We start from the raw sequence: 13,943 nt of genomic DNA, 5'->3' as shown, positions 1-13,943 counted from the left end.
GCCTTACACCTAGAACCTAAGATGCTGTCTAAGGAATCACGACAAGCAACTAGCTCTACACCAGACTAATCACTGACCGAGTCCTGTTGCTAAGGAAGACCAGCTTAGACAATTGAACCTCTTCCGTTCCAGCTGTTCCTGACCCTTCTGTCCCAGCTGTTGTTCCTGATTCTTCAGCTCCGGCTGTTCCTGAGTTTCCTGATGTTCCTGATCTTGATTCTTCAGTCCCAGCTGTTCCTGAGTTTCCAGATCCAGCTGTTTATGTCTTTCCAGGTTTTTCAGTTCCTGAGTATCCTGTGAATCCTGTTCCCCTCATTCCCGAGAAGCTTGGGTTCCAGTTTTTTCTGTTCCAGATTTGGTTCCAGTTTCCTTCACAGGAAGAAGACCTTGTCTCATTGGGAGACAAGACTGCATACCAGAACTATTGGCCCACGGTTCCTGCGCACCGGGCCCACCCACTTGATGAACTAGTTTACCCAGCTGAGATCCAGATCATGAAGCCACATGAGTCAGGTCGTGACTCAAAGAAACTTGTACCAGGCTGATCACCGATTTGGTCCATTGCTGATGAAGACTGAACCACAAGATTAAACCTCAAATTATGTATTGTCTTATGCATTGTTTGATGTAACACTTGCCTTTTTCATAATTGTGCATGTTTTATGTTTACCTTATAGTTATGCATGTTTGATACCAAGTTTTTACCTATTTAGTCACAAGTTAACCACAATGAGTATTGCATGCCTTGATGCTACGTTTTTACTATTTTAGTAGTGGAAATATAAATTTCCAAGCGGGGAGTGTTCTGGCCCATATAGCTCTATGGCCCAGCTCTATGTTGGAAGGTCTGGCAGTTATTGGGTTAAATGCTAGGTATGTGGATGGGTCAGTGGGAGGAGTTCCAAAGGTCTTTGGGAGACTTCCTGGACACAAGCCACTTGGGAATCTCTCTGTCTGTAACAAGCATGGGCCATGGAGGTCATACAATAGCCTCAGTCATTATAAAGATGGTGTGAAGAGCAATAACATTTTCTTACTTAAGGAAAGGATCTGAAAGATGAACAAACATGTATTTCCAGCAGCACCTATCTCAATGTGAACGCAAGTAATCTTTCTCATTAAAATACATTTGTTTATTATAAGATCGTTTCTTTTGAGTTAACTATCTGACTGGATTTGAAATATAACGCTTCAAATTTGGGTCAGAATATCAGCCTTGTGAACTCTCAAGCTTCCTCTTTTGGCTGTGTATTCAAGATGGACCGCAATTAATATTTATATGTAAGGGTGTAGGTATATATATATATACATATGTTGTATATAGCATGTTAATATGTGTTATGTATGTGTACACTTTTGAGAGCAGGCAACAGAATTTCATTTTTAATGTGTCCTTGACTTACCACCACAACTGAACCCAAAATTTCTGTTGTCAAGTGAAACATTTGTTAAGTGAGTTTTGCTCCATTGTAAAACCTTCCTTGCCAAAATTATTAAGTGCATCACTGCAATTGATAAGTTATTATCCTGGTTGTTAAATGAATCTGGCTCTCCATTGACTTTGTTTGACAGAAGGCCAGAAAAGGTGATCATATGACCTCTGGACACAGCAACGGTCATAAATATGAACCAGTTGCAGAGCATCTGAATTTTGATCACATGATCATGGGGATGCTGCAAAGCCATTGTAACTTTGAACAGTCACTAAATGAACTGTTGTAAGTCGTGGACTAGCTCTACTTCAACCTACATGCATGTCAATCATAGCCACTCTGGTAGAAAAACAGGACTCTATGAGATTGAGGCCTTTGAACTGTGGTGCTGGCATAAAAGATTGCATAAACCATGGACAGCCAGAAGAACTAACAGAAGGGTGCTGAATCCTATTAAACCAAAAACAACACTAGAATCCAAAATCACAAGACTACATCTGACTTATTTTAGTCATGTCATGTGTGCAAATTCATTGGAGAAACCAATGATGCTAGGAATGATTAATGGATCAAGAAAAAGGGGCTGCAAAGAACTTGCTGGCTTAATATGATCAGAGCTGACACAAAAATGAACATCCAACAATTGAGAAAAGCTGGACTTGACAGGATATTATGGAGACCACTTGCCTATAAAGTCGCCAAGAGTCAGAACTGAATGAATGAATAAAATGTTTGAAATTCAGACAGGCCCATTTTGAGTTTGACAAGCTTCCAAACTGATCAAAGCAGTCTTTTTCCACTTGAAATAATTGTTTCATGCTTGAAATAGGGTAGTTAAATTTGAAATTTTTCTAGTTCCAAATGTTTTGCATAGATCTAGCTAGAAATTTAAAAAAAAAACAAGCAGGGTTTCCTCCCCTCCCCCCTTTCTAATAACTAACTAAAAGAGAGAGTTAGTGTTTTGCTTCACAGCATAATTTGTAGAACAGCTTGATTTTTAAAAATGAAAAGTAGAAATCTGGGACTGATGGTTTATTCCCAAAGAATAATTTCCACTTGTTGTCTTTCACAGATACCCTGCCTTTATATATCTGTGGTTTCCTTAAGCAATGGAAGGACATTGTACAGATCACCAAAGAAAAACCTGTAGCTTGCTTTACATAGATGACAATTTTCAGCGGAATATATATGGTAATCATCCAGTCAAAGTCGCTGTTCCTGCACACCATTAAACTCTTCTGAAGGTATTAACCCACTACTGGTCTCTCCTGTCTTGGGGTTTGAGCTGTCAAGTCTTCATCTGTCTTTTGAAGAGGCTTTTTCTAAATGGTTGTTCCTGTAACTGAATTCTTCTTGACTGTAAATGGAGAAAATTTTTTTTAAAGTGTCATTAACAGGTACAGGTTAATTCACATATAACTGGTCCCTTAATGACCCTACAAAGTTACTACAGAGCTACTTACAACTTGTTTTCAGTTAGGACAGCCTTATCCTTGGCACGGTCATGTGATCACATTTTGGGGACTTGGCAACTGGCTCACCTTTACTGCTGTTTGTACCATCTCAGTCACATGTCCATAAGTTGCAATTTATTTGATAGTTTCCGGCGTTTACTTCCAGTTTTTGGCACAAAAAGGACATTAGTGAAATGGATTTTCTTAACAACCATTTCTTCATCTAACAACTGCCTCAAAATTGTAAAAAAAAAATGTGTCTGGTCACGTGTTGCCTTAACGTAGGACCACAATAACCTATGACCATAATTCTGGGCTCAATTATAATCATAGGTCATGGACTAATTGTACTGTGGCCTCTTTCATCTTAGTTTTTTCCCTATGTTGGTTTTGTCTCTCCCCTTCATCCCTGCCATTAAACTCTTCGTTTTTTAGATGTGAAAGCTTACCTTTATAGTATGCTATGCCACCTGCTAGTGCTAATCCAGACCCAAGTCCAAGAATGTATCCCAACAACCAAGGAATCACTGCACTTGTACCTGTGGGCCAAGATGGCGAGAGCAGAAATGTATTCCTAGTACTTTGGTACCTGGGAGATCAGGAAGAATAATTGCATCTCCCTTACCTGGCCGCCAAAGGACAGACTGTTCCAATGGGGTCTCCAAAGCTTCATGTTCTATTCGACAAACATAAGCAAGTTTAACATTACTCGTCTGTGGGAATAAGACACTGTTGATGGAAAACATCCCATTTGGCATGCGGTGTACTTTTGACTGTACATGTTCTTGTAGCACTCCATTTTGCAACCACTGAAGGTGGATTTGAGAGGGATAAAATTTGTTCACATTGCACTCGGCTACCACAAATTTCTCCCCCTGTGGCCTTGTGATCAGCTGAAGGATGGGGCGAGCTGCAAAGAGAAGAAGGAAACTTGAACTTCTGGATCCAGTAGGCCAGGGTTTCTCAAGTTTGGCAACTTGAAGATGGATGGACTTCAGTTCCCAGAATTCCCCAGCCAGCCAGCTGCCAAGGTTGAGATAGATTCCTATCATCAGTTCCCAACTCCTTGAAATTAGTCTTGGACCTGCCTGAGATTACAGGTAGTCCTCAACCTACAACCATGTGAAGCTACAATGGCACTGAAAAATGTATCACATTTTAATTTACAGACCTCTAACTGACAAAGCTCATGTGGCTTGGTTATCGTGAGATCCTAAAGTGAGACCCAAACAAACCATGCTGTTGTGTAGCATGAACCAGTCATTAGGTTCACAGCTAGCTTTAGACTCAATTAGGATATCATGATAACCAAGACACATGAGCTTTGTCAGCTAAGGGTCTGTAACTGGGTGGGATCACATAAATATAGTCAATTAGGATTTTTTAAAAATAAAGTTTTAAATAAGCAAGATGATGTTTTCTGCATTTTGTGAACCCAGCTCTGCCTTTCAGCCCAAATTTCAAGAAACGTTAAAATAAAGAGGTTGTGACTGGACAGCTGGAGAAAGGCTGCTAGCAATCCTTGCTTTCCAAGCAAAAGGTCAAACTCACCTTGCAATTGTAGCCGGAAATTTAGTACCTTTGGGCCTTTGTGCGCTTGATGATAGATATGGCAAGAGAAGTTGGCATTGGCGTCCGAAAATTCTGGTATGAGCTCCAAGATACTTTCTGCTCTGAACAACTGGCCAGTGCTGGGTTGAGCAGGAGGCTGTTCGGGGCCTTGCACAATCCTATCATTTCGGAACCACGTCATGGATATTTTGCCAGGATAAAAATCTGTTGCTGTACACGCAACCGTGCTTGGCTTGGTCAACTGCACATTTGTGGAGCCAAGTTTAACAAGTGGGGGAGCTGGAAACAGAGAGGATAGAAGAAGGAAAACTCCAAAAACCAGAACAGAAAGATTGTTAGCTTCCTACAAAGCTGTAATTTGTCACAAACGAGGTGGTACTGATGGAAAGAATGACTAAACATCTTCACCTGTCATTCCCAATTTTCCTATTCTGGGTCAATAAGCAACTGCATATAAACACTGGAACAAACATTCAAGCTGTAGAAAGATGCATTTTAACTCCATACCAGGCAGAGGTTGTATCCAGTTCTGTTCCCTTAGGAATTTACCAAATCTCTCTCTCTCTCTCTCTCTCTCTCTCTCTCTCTCTCTCTCTCTCTCTCTCTCTCTCTCTCTCTCTCTCTCTCTCTCTCTCTCTCTCTCTCTCACACACACACACACACACACACACACTTAAAAAATACACATATACATACATAAAATGTATGTATGCATTTACATGTAAGAAAAATGTAACAAAGTCAAAGGACACAGACCTTCAGCAAGAAAGATTTTGGCTGACAAGTAATTTTGATGGACAAACCAAGCTAACATACTTTTCTAGGGAGGAAATTCAAAGACATTCAAAGAGAAAGAAGACACTATTGATAATAATCTCTCCAACGGCCAACAGTCCAGCTCAGATAATGGCTAATCCCCAGTCACCAAGATCTGATGACAATTTCAGATGGTACAGATAGCAGAGGTAGATACAACAGGGCCTTCTTTGATTTACATATTCATTCTAAATGAATATATATATATATATATATATATATATATATATATATATATATATATATATATTATTTATATTCTCGTAGAAATGGAGGTCAGAGGGTAATACTTAACAAAAAGAGAGGTGGACCAGAACAGCTAAACATCCTCTTCCTTACGTTGTTGTTTATTACATTATAATTGCTTTTCTCTCTCTAAGTTATTTCTGAAAGCTAGGATTGCTGAGAGTACGCATGCAGATTGTGAAAGTCAGTCACACTACCCCCACTCTGGAAGGATGACCTGCTGTGAAACAAGAAAATCTTTTTTCTTGTTTCAGAGAGAGAGAGAGAGGACTTTTAGGTGTGGCAGGTGATGTGCTGGAGGAAAAGTGACAAATATGATGTGGAGCAGCAGAAGCAGTGGCTGAGAAAGCAGAGAGCCAGAGGACTCACAGCTAGGGAGGAGAAACCAGGAAGAAGTCCAAGGCAGGAGAAGAAAGACAAAGATCTGCAAAAAGTGGCAGTGGAAAGGAAAGTAGCACTGGACTATAAGCAGAACATACTCCAAGTGGTTCAGCCATGGTGATTTGCTTAAGGACTGCAGCAATTTTTTTTTGCAAAATTAGGCACAATTCATCTTCTTAGTGACAGACATTCCAACCCGATTGTGGTCATATCTTTTTTTTTTAAACACATTTTATTAGTTTTTTAATTTCTTAAGAAAAAGTGCTCAAGACCCACCGTGGTGTTTGGGTGGTCAAACATTCAAAAGTAAAGACATATATAAACAGCTCAGCACATTATATTTCGCTATCCCCTCTCTATTTCCCTCGAATAACATAATACATTTAAAATATTCCATTTCTATTTTAAATTTCTATAACTGCTCCACCTGTTTTATAACTTTATCAGTTTACAATTACCATAGTTTAGTTTTAAAACAACAAATTATCAATTCTAATTCTTAATCTCTCACATCCCTCATTTTATTACCAATCTCATTTGTTTCTTCTTCCACAACACAGTAAATATCCTAATAGCAATAAAGTATTAATCAACCCTATACATACTGTATAAAATCCCACAATCAATCCATCTCTTTAAAATAACAAAATAATATTAAACCTTAATTCATTCAAGTTCATTAAACAGAATTCAAATTTTCTCCAATTACTTATCATGCCTTATCACATCTTTGTTGTCATACAAAAAGGTCATCTTACTAATTTAAAACACTCCATTGATTATTGAAACCATCCAATCTAAATAGTCATCATTTTTTCAATTCTAATACATAATGTTTTTCATCAAACTGAGCCTATTATTCAGTACATGAATACACAGATCCAGTACATTCTTAATCTGTTTAAAATATCTATCAGCCTTGAACCTTAAAACAGTCCGTAAATCCAGCGTTATCTTTTATTCCATTACACTATTTTAAATTTATCTTTTCAATCTAATTCTGGCTTTTTTCCTATGCCAGGTAGGTTTCCATAAAGATGATTCCCTTTCAGCCAGTAGATCTATCTTTGTTGCTTGCAGTAAGCTTTGAAAAAATAAGAGTCCCATCCTCTGTGTCAGATGTCTGTTTCTCTCCTTAAAATATCGTTGCTTTGTAGTTTCAAATCTCAGTCTTTGCTTCTTCTGTTCCTCAAAGTTACAAATGAGAGATTTGTAAGGTATGATGAGTTCCTCTTTTATCTCTGTTAATTTCTCTTCTGGTGTGTTTTGATTTGTCAAATAGTCAGATGTAGTCTGAGCATCCATTTGAATGTTTGACGTGAGATTTCTGGATTTTAGTTCTGTAATAGGTTCTTTCAATATGGCACAAATTTCTGCAGTGGCCTCATATATCTTTTCCAGTATAAGATTATAGTTTAATTGTGAATGCAATTCCTCCATTTTAATAGTAAGTAAAAAAAAAACTTTTTTTCTTTTTTGTGGGGACTGTATTTGATAAAGATTAGTCAGTGTCCACCCCCACAGTTCCCAACAGCTGCACAGATTATCTTTTTTCAAGAATAATTTGAAGGTCAAAACTTTTCAAACAAGAACCAGAAATTACAATGTTAAATTTTCACCATTAGATGTCCTCAGTAGGTTAAAAAAAGGTCTTTTCCAGTCTTTAAAAGTTTAGTGTGAAAGAAAAAATAATCTTCCAGCACCAGATGATAGTACAATTCTTAGAAAAAAGGAGAATTTTCTGTATCCCAAAAAGTATGAAAATAAGATATAGTCTTAAAGAAAAACACCTTCTTTCCCAAACACATAAAAGCTGCCTTCTCAAGCCAGGGAAATAATTCCAAAAGGCTCTTACAGGTTCCAAAAGCAAAGTAAAATAGAGAAAGTGACAAGAAAAAGTCTCACCCAGATTCACTATGGGGGTTCTTACAGCTTAGATGTTCTTTGACTTGCAGTTTGAAGCAGCAGGGTGCTTCTTCTCCGTCAGCCCTCAGAGATTGCCTGGACAGCTGGAGGAGCCGCTGCTCCTCCGTAGCCGAGCTGAAGCCTCCTCAACGGAAGTCGCACCCTCCAGGGCAACTTTCGACCCGTATAAGAGTCGACCGGCGGAGGGAAAGCTAGCCGACGAGGAGACAAGTCTCTGCGTACGACTAGGAACACCGCGAACAGGAACCAGAAGCCAGATTGTGGTCATATCTTTTTTATTATTATTATTATTTATTTATTTTTTTATTATTATTTTATTATTATTATTATTATTATTATTTTTTATTTTATTTTATTTTATTGCAACAAACGCAAGAGAAGTTCCTTGCTGTTTGGGACAAATGGATAAAATTTATACAATTTAGATTGGGTATACAAAAATATCATATAGCTTTTTTATAAGTTTTATTTTTATATATATATATAGATATTTTTTTTATATATATATATATAAATATAAATTTTTTAATTTAATTTTTTATTTTTATTTCTTAATTTTTAATTAAGTCTATATTCTGCTCTGGGAAGCTCAGGGGGGGGAAGGGAGGGGTTTTTGTGAGGGGTGGGGGATGGGGTTTTTTTTTTTATATATATATGTAATGTTTAGTTTCTTTTTTGTATATGTTGTCTTTTGTTTTGTATTGTTTTTGTCTTTTTGTAAAATTTATAAAACTTTCGATTGTGGTCATATCTTGAAGGCAACCTGCAATTGAAAATGTTTTCAAGCAAAAAACCACTGGTGCTGTAGGTGTTACTGAAAAAGTATGTTTTTGCATCATTAATACTCAGTGACCCCTAATTTCTTCTGGAACACTTTTAAAACTGTGGCCTAGATCAGGGGTAGAAAATTATTTTTCCCAAGGAGTCACATTGGAAACTGGGACTGTTGGGGAAAGCTGCCACTGCCAACCCCTGTCCTCCTCCCACCCCTGCCCATCTCCCTGCCTCCCTCGCCCCTGCTGCCAATGCCCCCCTCCCACTGGGATGTGGCCTGTAGGCCATAAAATGCCACAGGATTTTAACCTGTATTGTATTCATGCTTTAAACATTTTTAAGGTTAACATCTGACCCTCATTCCGTTTCCCTTGATTTCCTTTACCTTCCACTTTCAACTCTACTGACTGTTGTTCACGGTCAGGGCTGTGGATAACAATGCAAGCATAAGTGTTGCCATCTGCATCCTGCACATTTGGAAGCACGAGGCTGGCATTGCCCCGTAGCAGGCCTTCAGGAGACATCTTTGCCCCCTTGTGAAAGATTTCTAACTTATCTTCATACTTAGCAATAATTCTGGTGCCCACACGCCATATCACAGCCAGGCGTTTGGGATCTATATGCCCAGAAGACTCCTCAAAATAACAAGGTAGAAGGACATCAAAACCTGGTTTGGCCTGAATTGTGTCTTTGGGCATTGTAATAGTTAAAGCTGCCTCTGAAAGAGAAAGACAACAGGAAGACCTGCTGTTAGAAAATCAATATAAGGCATTATGTAGCTTGGTACCTAAGTAAGTTCAAGATTGCCAACTTTACTTGAGACTAGAGATCTTTTCCGTTGAGATGTTCTGATCTTTGACTATAATAAACATTTGACTGACTGAGATCAACCCATCTGAAGAGATCAGAACTATGGCTCCTTTATGACTTGTGGACTTCAACTCCCAGAATTCTTGAACCAGCATGATCACCATAGATATACTCTGGGAATTGCTAGGGAGGAGCCTTTTTAACTCTCTTTCTCTTGACCAAACTCTCCATGCTTCACTGACCCTTTGCCCTCTGGAATGCCAAACTGGAGAGCCAATTTGGCCTAGTGGTTAAGGCAAGATTTTTTTTTTAAAGGAAAAGATTAAGGAAAAGAAAAAAGAAAAGAAAAGTTCTTTTTTCTGAGAATCCAGACCACATAGCACCACAACGAGACAGAATTCAAGCCCTCTTGGACCAAGGGCTTTGATCCACCAATCCCCATTGCCACAGGTCTCCAAAAATGACCATCAAGTTGGGTCCATTGCCACCCCATTGCATTAGCCAGTTGAAAGATATTGGGTACCATTCAGAGTTTTTCCATCACATCTCTCACCCTGTTGTTGGTTGCTGTTCTTCGATTTTCTGGTTACTCACGTGTAAATGGTAGATACAGAAACAGGCAGGCGAAGTTTCCAAAGAAGAGCAACATTTTTTAAAGCCAATGTTTTGCTTTCCTGAGGGGTTGGAATCCACCCATGCTCAGGGATTGTTTTTTTTTTTCAGTTTAAAAAACAAACATTTGCTGATTAACCACAAATAACTGGAAATAAATTTAAGGAATAAACAATAGTTACCCCTCAAAAATGGGTGGGAGGGAGATGACGTGAGAAAATAAAATTTAAAAAACGGTAAATAAAGGCAAATAGGGGATGGGTAGTTTTTAAGTTTCCAGGCTGGAGAGAACCCTGTTCATTCTTTTGAGCCTGACATTGTATTTGCAATTGTTACTAAAGTGGCTTTGGCCTAGGTTCGCTAGAATGTTCGCGAGAATGAATTCCATTGGACTATGACTGCATTTAAGAATTTCTAAGAGAACATAACAACAAAACTTATTGTGATTTGTTGCACCGTCAGCCAGATGTTCAGACTGGATTTGGCATTTTTATCCACTTATGGAGACCTTCCCAAGAACCTGGGATAGGCATATGTTGGTGTTAAAGGTATTGTCACCGGTTGTAAACTATTCCAAATAAAGTTTCCTTTTGCAGTTGACTGATGTAATTTTGTCAATGTCGATGGTGTTTAAGTAGTGCTCTAGATGTTGGAGATTATTCTGATAATTGATTGAGTTTAGGTTTTTTATGACAACTAAGAAAAACAGGAATTCCTTTGGTGCTCTAGCTGTGTTGAGTTTGCATCCAAGGCACCTATTACTATTGGTACTAACTTTGTTTTCTTTTGCCATAGTCGTTCTATTTCTGTTTGCAAGTCTTTTTTTTTTTTTTGGTTATCGTTTCCAGTTTTTTCCTCTTCTACCTTACTGTCTGCAGTACTGCCATGGCCACTATCCAGACTTTTTTGTCTATTTTATCCACAATTGTTCAGACTGGTGTGTTATGTAGCAGGTGCTTTTCTATTTGAATTCTGAAGTAGTAGCAGTAGTAGTAGAAGAAGTAGAAGTAGTAGTAGTAGTAGTAGTAGTAGTAGTAGTAGTAGTAGTAATAATAATAATAATAATAAAGTTGGAACGGACCTTGGAGGTCATTGAGTCCAGCCCCCTGCTCAGGCCGGAAACCCTACACCACTTCTTCATTTTCTATTATTTTCTTTACTTTATGGTTCCAGTTCTTGCTTGAAGGCAGATAGTATTTCTTATAGATATTCCAATGCACCATTATTGCTACTTTTTCATGCTGTTGCTTGTAGCCAGTCTGGGTGAAATGAAGCCCCTAAGTGATCAGGTGGGGTGGGAACCATTCCCTTCCCTTTTAGACTGTCTCCGAAATGGGCTGGAAGGAGCGGCTCAAAGACTCCAATCTGGCTTTGCAGCAAGCAAGGGGATTGGAGGCATGTGAATGTACGCTAATCTGGCATCTCAAAAAAAAACCCAGAGTTTTTTTTCCCCGTGCTGGATTTTTGCTGCCATACTGTTTAACTTTCTTTAAAGTTTGCCTTTTGCAGGACTTGGCTACAGGGCCCTTCAGCAGGGTAAGCGGGGGTGGGGTGCATGGGGCACCTCTCCCCCGCCTCGTGGCAGCAGCCCCCCACCTCCTCCCTTGCATAGAACTGGTTGTTAAATTATTTGAATCCCACCACTGGCGTGGACTTTCACCTTTATTCAAATAAGGGGGAAATAAGCCTCTCCTGAGTTAAAAAGAGGATGAGGTTTAATTGTTGAATAGACTATCTGAATAGTATACAGATCTTTTAAAGAATCACTGTGTAAATGGAGGAGAGGAAGAGGCATTTTTTCCTGTCTTTTTACACATGTTCTTCACTGGGTTTATCTTCAAACACGATAGCTTTTCTTGTTATATCCGCTCTCCTGTTTCCTTGTGTTATTTGCAGTCTAACCTTCTGCCTCTGAAAGTTTTCTCAGCACAGTCAACAATATTTCCCACCAGCTCTCCTACATGCTCCTTTCTCAGTTATTTGCCAAATTTTTGTTCTCAGGACTTGCATTTTCTATTTGCAGTTCCTGGCCTTCTATATTTTCCTGCAATCAGTGTTAAATTAAATTCCTCCTTTGGGTTGTAATGTAATGTACATTACAGAGGTTGTAATGCACTGTGCAATTTAGATCAAGGGTCCCCAACCTGTGGGCCATGGCCCGCTACCAGTCCATGGCCTACTCTCCATCGGGCCACGTGAGTGTTGGGCCGGCGTGCATGCATGCAGCCACACTCGCATGAGCAGTGGTGCTGGTGCTCACAGATCCACTTGTGCAAGCGGCAGGTGCGCATCCTCACCACTCACACAAATGAAGCTGTGTGCACATGCACACACACATGCCTGTCCTTCTCATAAAACCATCTCCTCTTTCTCCCCTTCTTCCCCTTCTGCTGGGACATCATCCCGGAAAAGTTGGGGAACGCTGACTTAGATGACATGGAATTAAAATGAGACCACTATCTCATTTTTAAAATTACTTTCCTGAGTCTCGTCCTATTTTGCAAAGTTTATTCTGATAGGGTTGAAGTTTGAGCACGATCCAGGTTTTATAGAAACAGCATACTGTACAGTATGCCTACAGCTCAGTGACTTACAGCCATTCATTTAGCGACTGAAAGAGGGGCACATGACTGATTTTTGCATTTGTGATTATTGCCGCATTCCCCAGGGTCATGTGATCCAAATTTGGGAACTTGGCAAAAGTCATGTATTTACAATGGTTGTCCCAGGGTCTTGTAATTGCTATTTACGATTTTCCCAGCTGGCTTCTGACAAGCAAAATCAATGGAGGATTCACTTAGCAACTGCCGTGATTCACTTAAAAAAACATGGCAAAAAGATGGCAAAATCATGTTTGACTCGCTTAAGAATTGCATTGCTTAGCAATGGAAATCCTAGTCCCAGCTGTAGATGTATGTCAAGGACCGCCTGTGTTGCATTTTTATAATCTATTTTTTTTAAAGATTTTATTGATTTTTTCTTACATACATATATTTTTTTCAAACAACATGCTGTCTGGATTTAAAAACACTAATAGAGCTGAGGTGGCGCAGCAGTTAGAGTGCAGTACTGCAGGCCACTTTAGCTGACTGTGTTCAGCAGGTCAGCGGTTCAAATCTCACCGGCTCAAGGTTGACTCAGCCTTCCATCCTTCCGGGTAGGTAAAATGAGGACCCAGATTGTTGGGGGCAATGTAAATATATATACACATTGCTTACTGGTGTACACCGCTTAGAGAGTGCTTGAACTTAAAGCAGTATATAAGTCTCATAAATAAATAAATAAATAAATAAATAAATAAATAAATAAATAAAACATATTTAATTCCTAATCCTTCAATCTTTCCTCTAGCCATTGATAAAATAAGTTCCAAGTTTAGTAATATTCTACTTCTTCTTTTTCTTTCAAACTTATAGTCAATCTAGTCCATCTCTGCGCATTCCAGTATTTTTTTTTAATTATTTCTTCCTCTGTTGGTGTTCCTTCATTTTTCCAATACTGCATTTTTATAATCTAGAACCCCTGTGGTATCAGAATTACAAATCCCAAACATATCAACTGTACATAGCATTGGGTTGGGGAAAGGCAGAAAATGTCTTGTGCTGTTCAGGAATATTTTTCACAGGGCAGATCATTGCTCTTTCCCCTTAATTTCAATTGTTTAAGACTAAAAACAATTACAAGTAGTCTTCTACTTATGACCAAAATTCAGCCCTCATTTCTGTTGCTGAGCAAGACAGCTGTTAAGTGAGCTTTGCCCCATTTTACGACCTTTCTTGCTATCATTGTTAAGTGAATCACTATGGTCATTAAGTGAATCTGGCTTCTCCATTGACTTTGGTTTTCAGAGGGTCACAAAAGGTAATCACATGATCCCCGGACACTGCAACCATCATAAATACATGCCAGTTATCAAGTA

At 38.9% G+C, this 13,943-nt stretch overlaps 1 protein-coding gene across 4 annotated transcripts; it reads right to left on the bottom strand.

Moving 5' to 3' along the window:
• Positions 1-2,656: 2,656 nt before the first annotated feature.
• Positions 2,657-10,540, bottom strand: LOC120304563 (tapasin-related protein-like). 4 transcript variants are annotated; one of them, XM_039335309.1, is made up of 6 exons: positions 9,966-10,540; positions 8,988-9,320; positions 4,439-4,738; positions 3,513-3,797; positions 3,337-3,426; positions 2,657-2,790 (listed from the first exon to the last, which is right to left on the bottom strand). In XM_039335309.1, the coding sequence occupies exons 2-6, from the start codon at positions 9,298-9,300 to the stop codon at positions 2,756-2,758; spliced, it is 1,023 nt and encodes a 340-aa protein (XP_039191243.1). In that variant the 5' UTR covers positions 9,301-9,320; positions 9,966-10,540; the 3' UTR covers positions 2,657-2,755. The 4 variants fall into 4 exon arrangements, with proteins under 4 accessions (XP_039191243.1, XP_039191242.1, XP_039191245.1 ...); XM_039335308.1 differs by having other exon boundaries at positions 10,007-10,540; XM_039335311.1 differs by having other exon boundaries at positions 3,513-3,563; positions 10,007-10,540.
• Between the last annotated feature and the right edge of the window lie 3,403 nt (positions 10,541-13,943).

The sequence above is a fragment of the Crotalus tigris genome, unplaced genomic scaffold, assembly GCF_016545835.1.
Source record: "Crotalus tigris isolate CLP2741 ecotype Arizona unplaced genomic scaffold, ASM1654583v1 scf7180000017639.5415321, whole genome shotgun sequence".
Lineage (NCBI taxonomy): Eukaryota > Metazoa > Chordata > Lepidosauria > Squamata > Viperidae > Crotalus > Crotalus tigris.
The sequence above is the reverse complement of the archived record's forward strand: the minus strand, read 5'-3'. Positions and strand labels throughout refer to the sequence as shown.

Coding starts and splice junctions, on each gene's coding strand:
- LOC120304563 (XM_039335308.1), bottom strand. CDS start 10,061: ATGTTGCTCTTCTTTGGAAACTTCGCCTGCCTGTTTCTGTATCTACCA. Junction 3,798..4,438: donor TTTCCGGCTACAATTGCAAG/GTGAGTTTGACC, acceptor TTCTCTTTGCAG/CTCGCCCCATCCTTCAGCTG. Junction 2,791..3,336: donor TGGCATAGCATACTATAAAG/GTAAGCTTTCAC, acceptor CTCCATTTACAG/TCAAGAAGAATTCAGTTACA.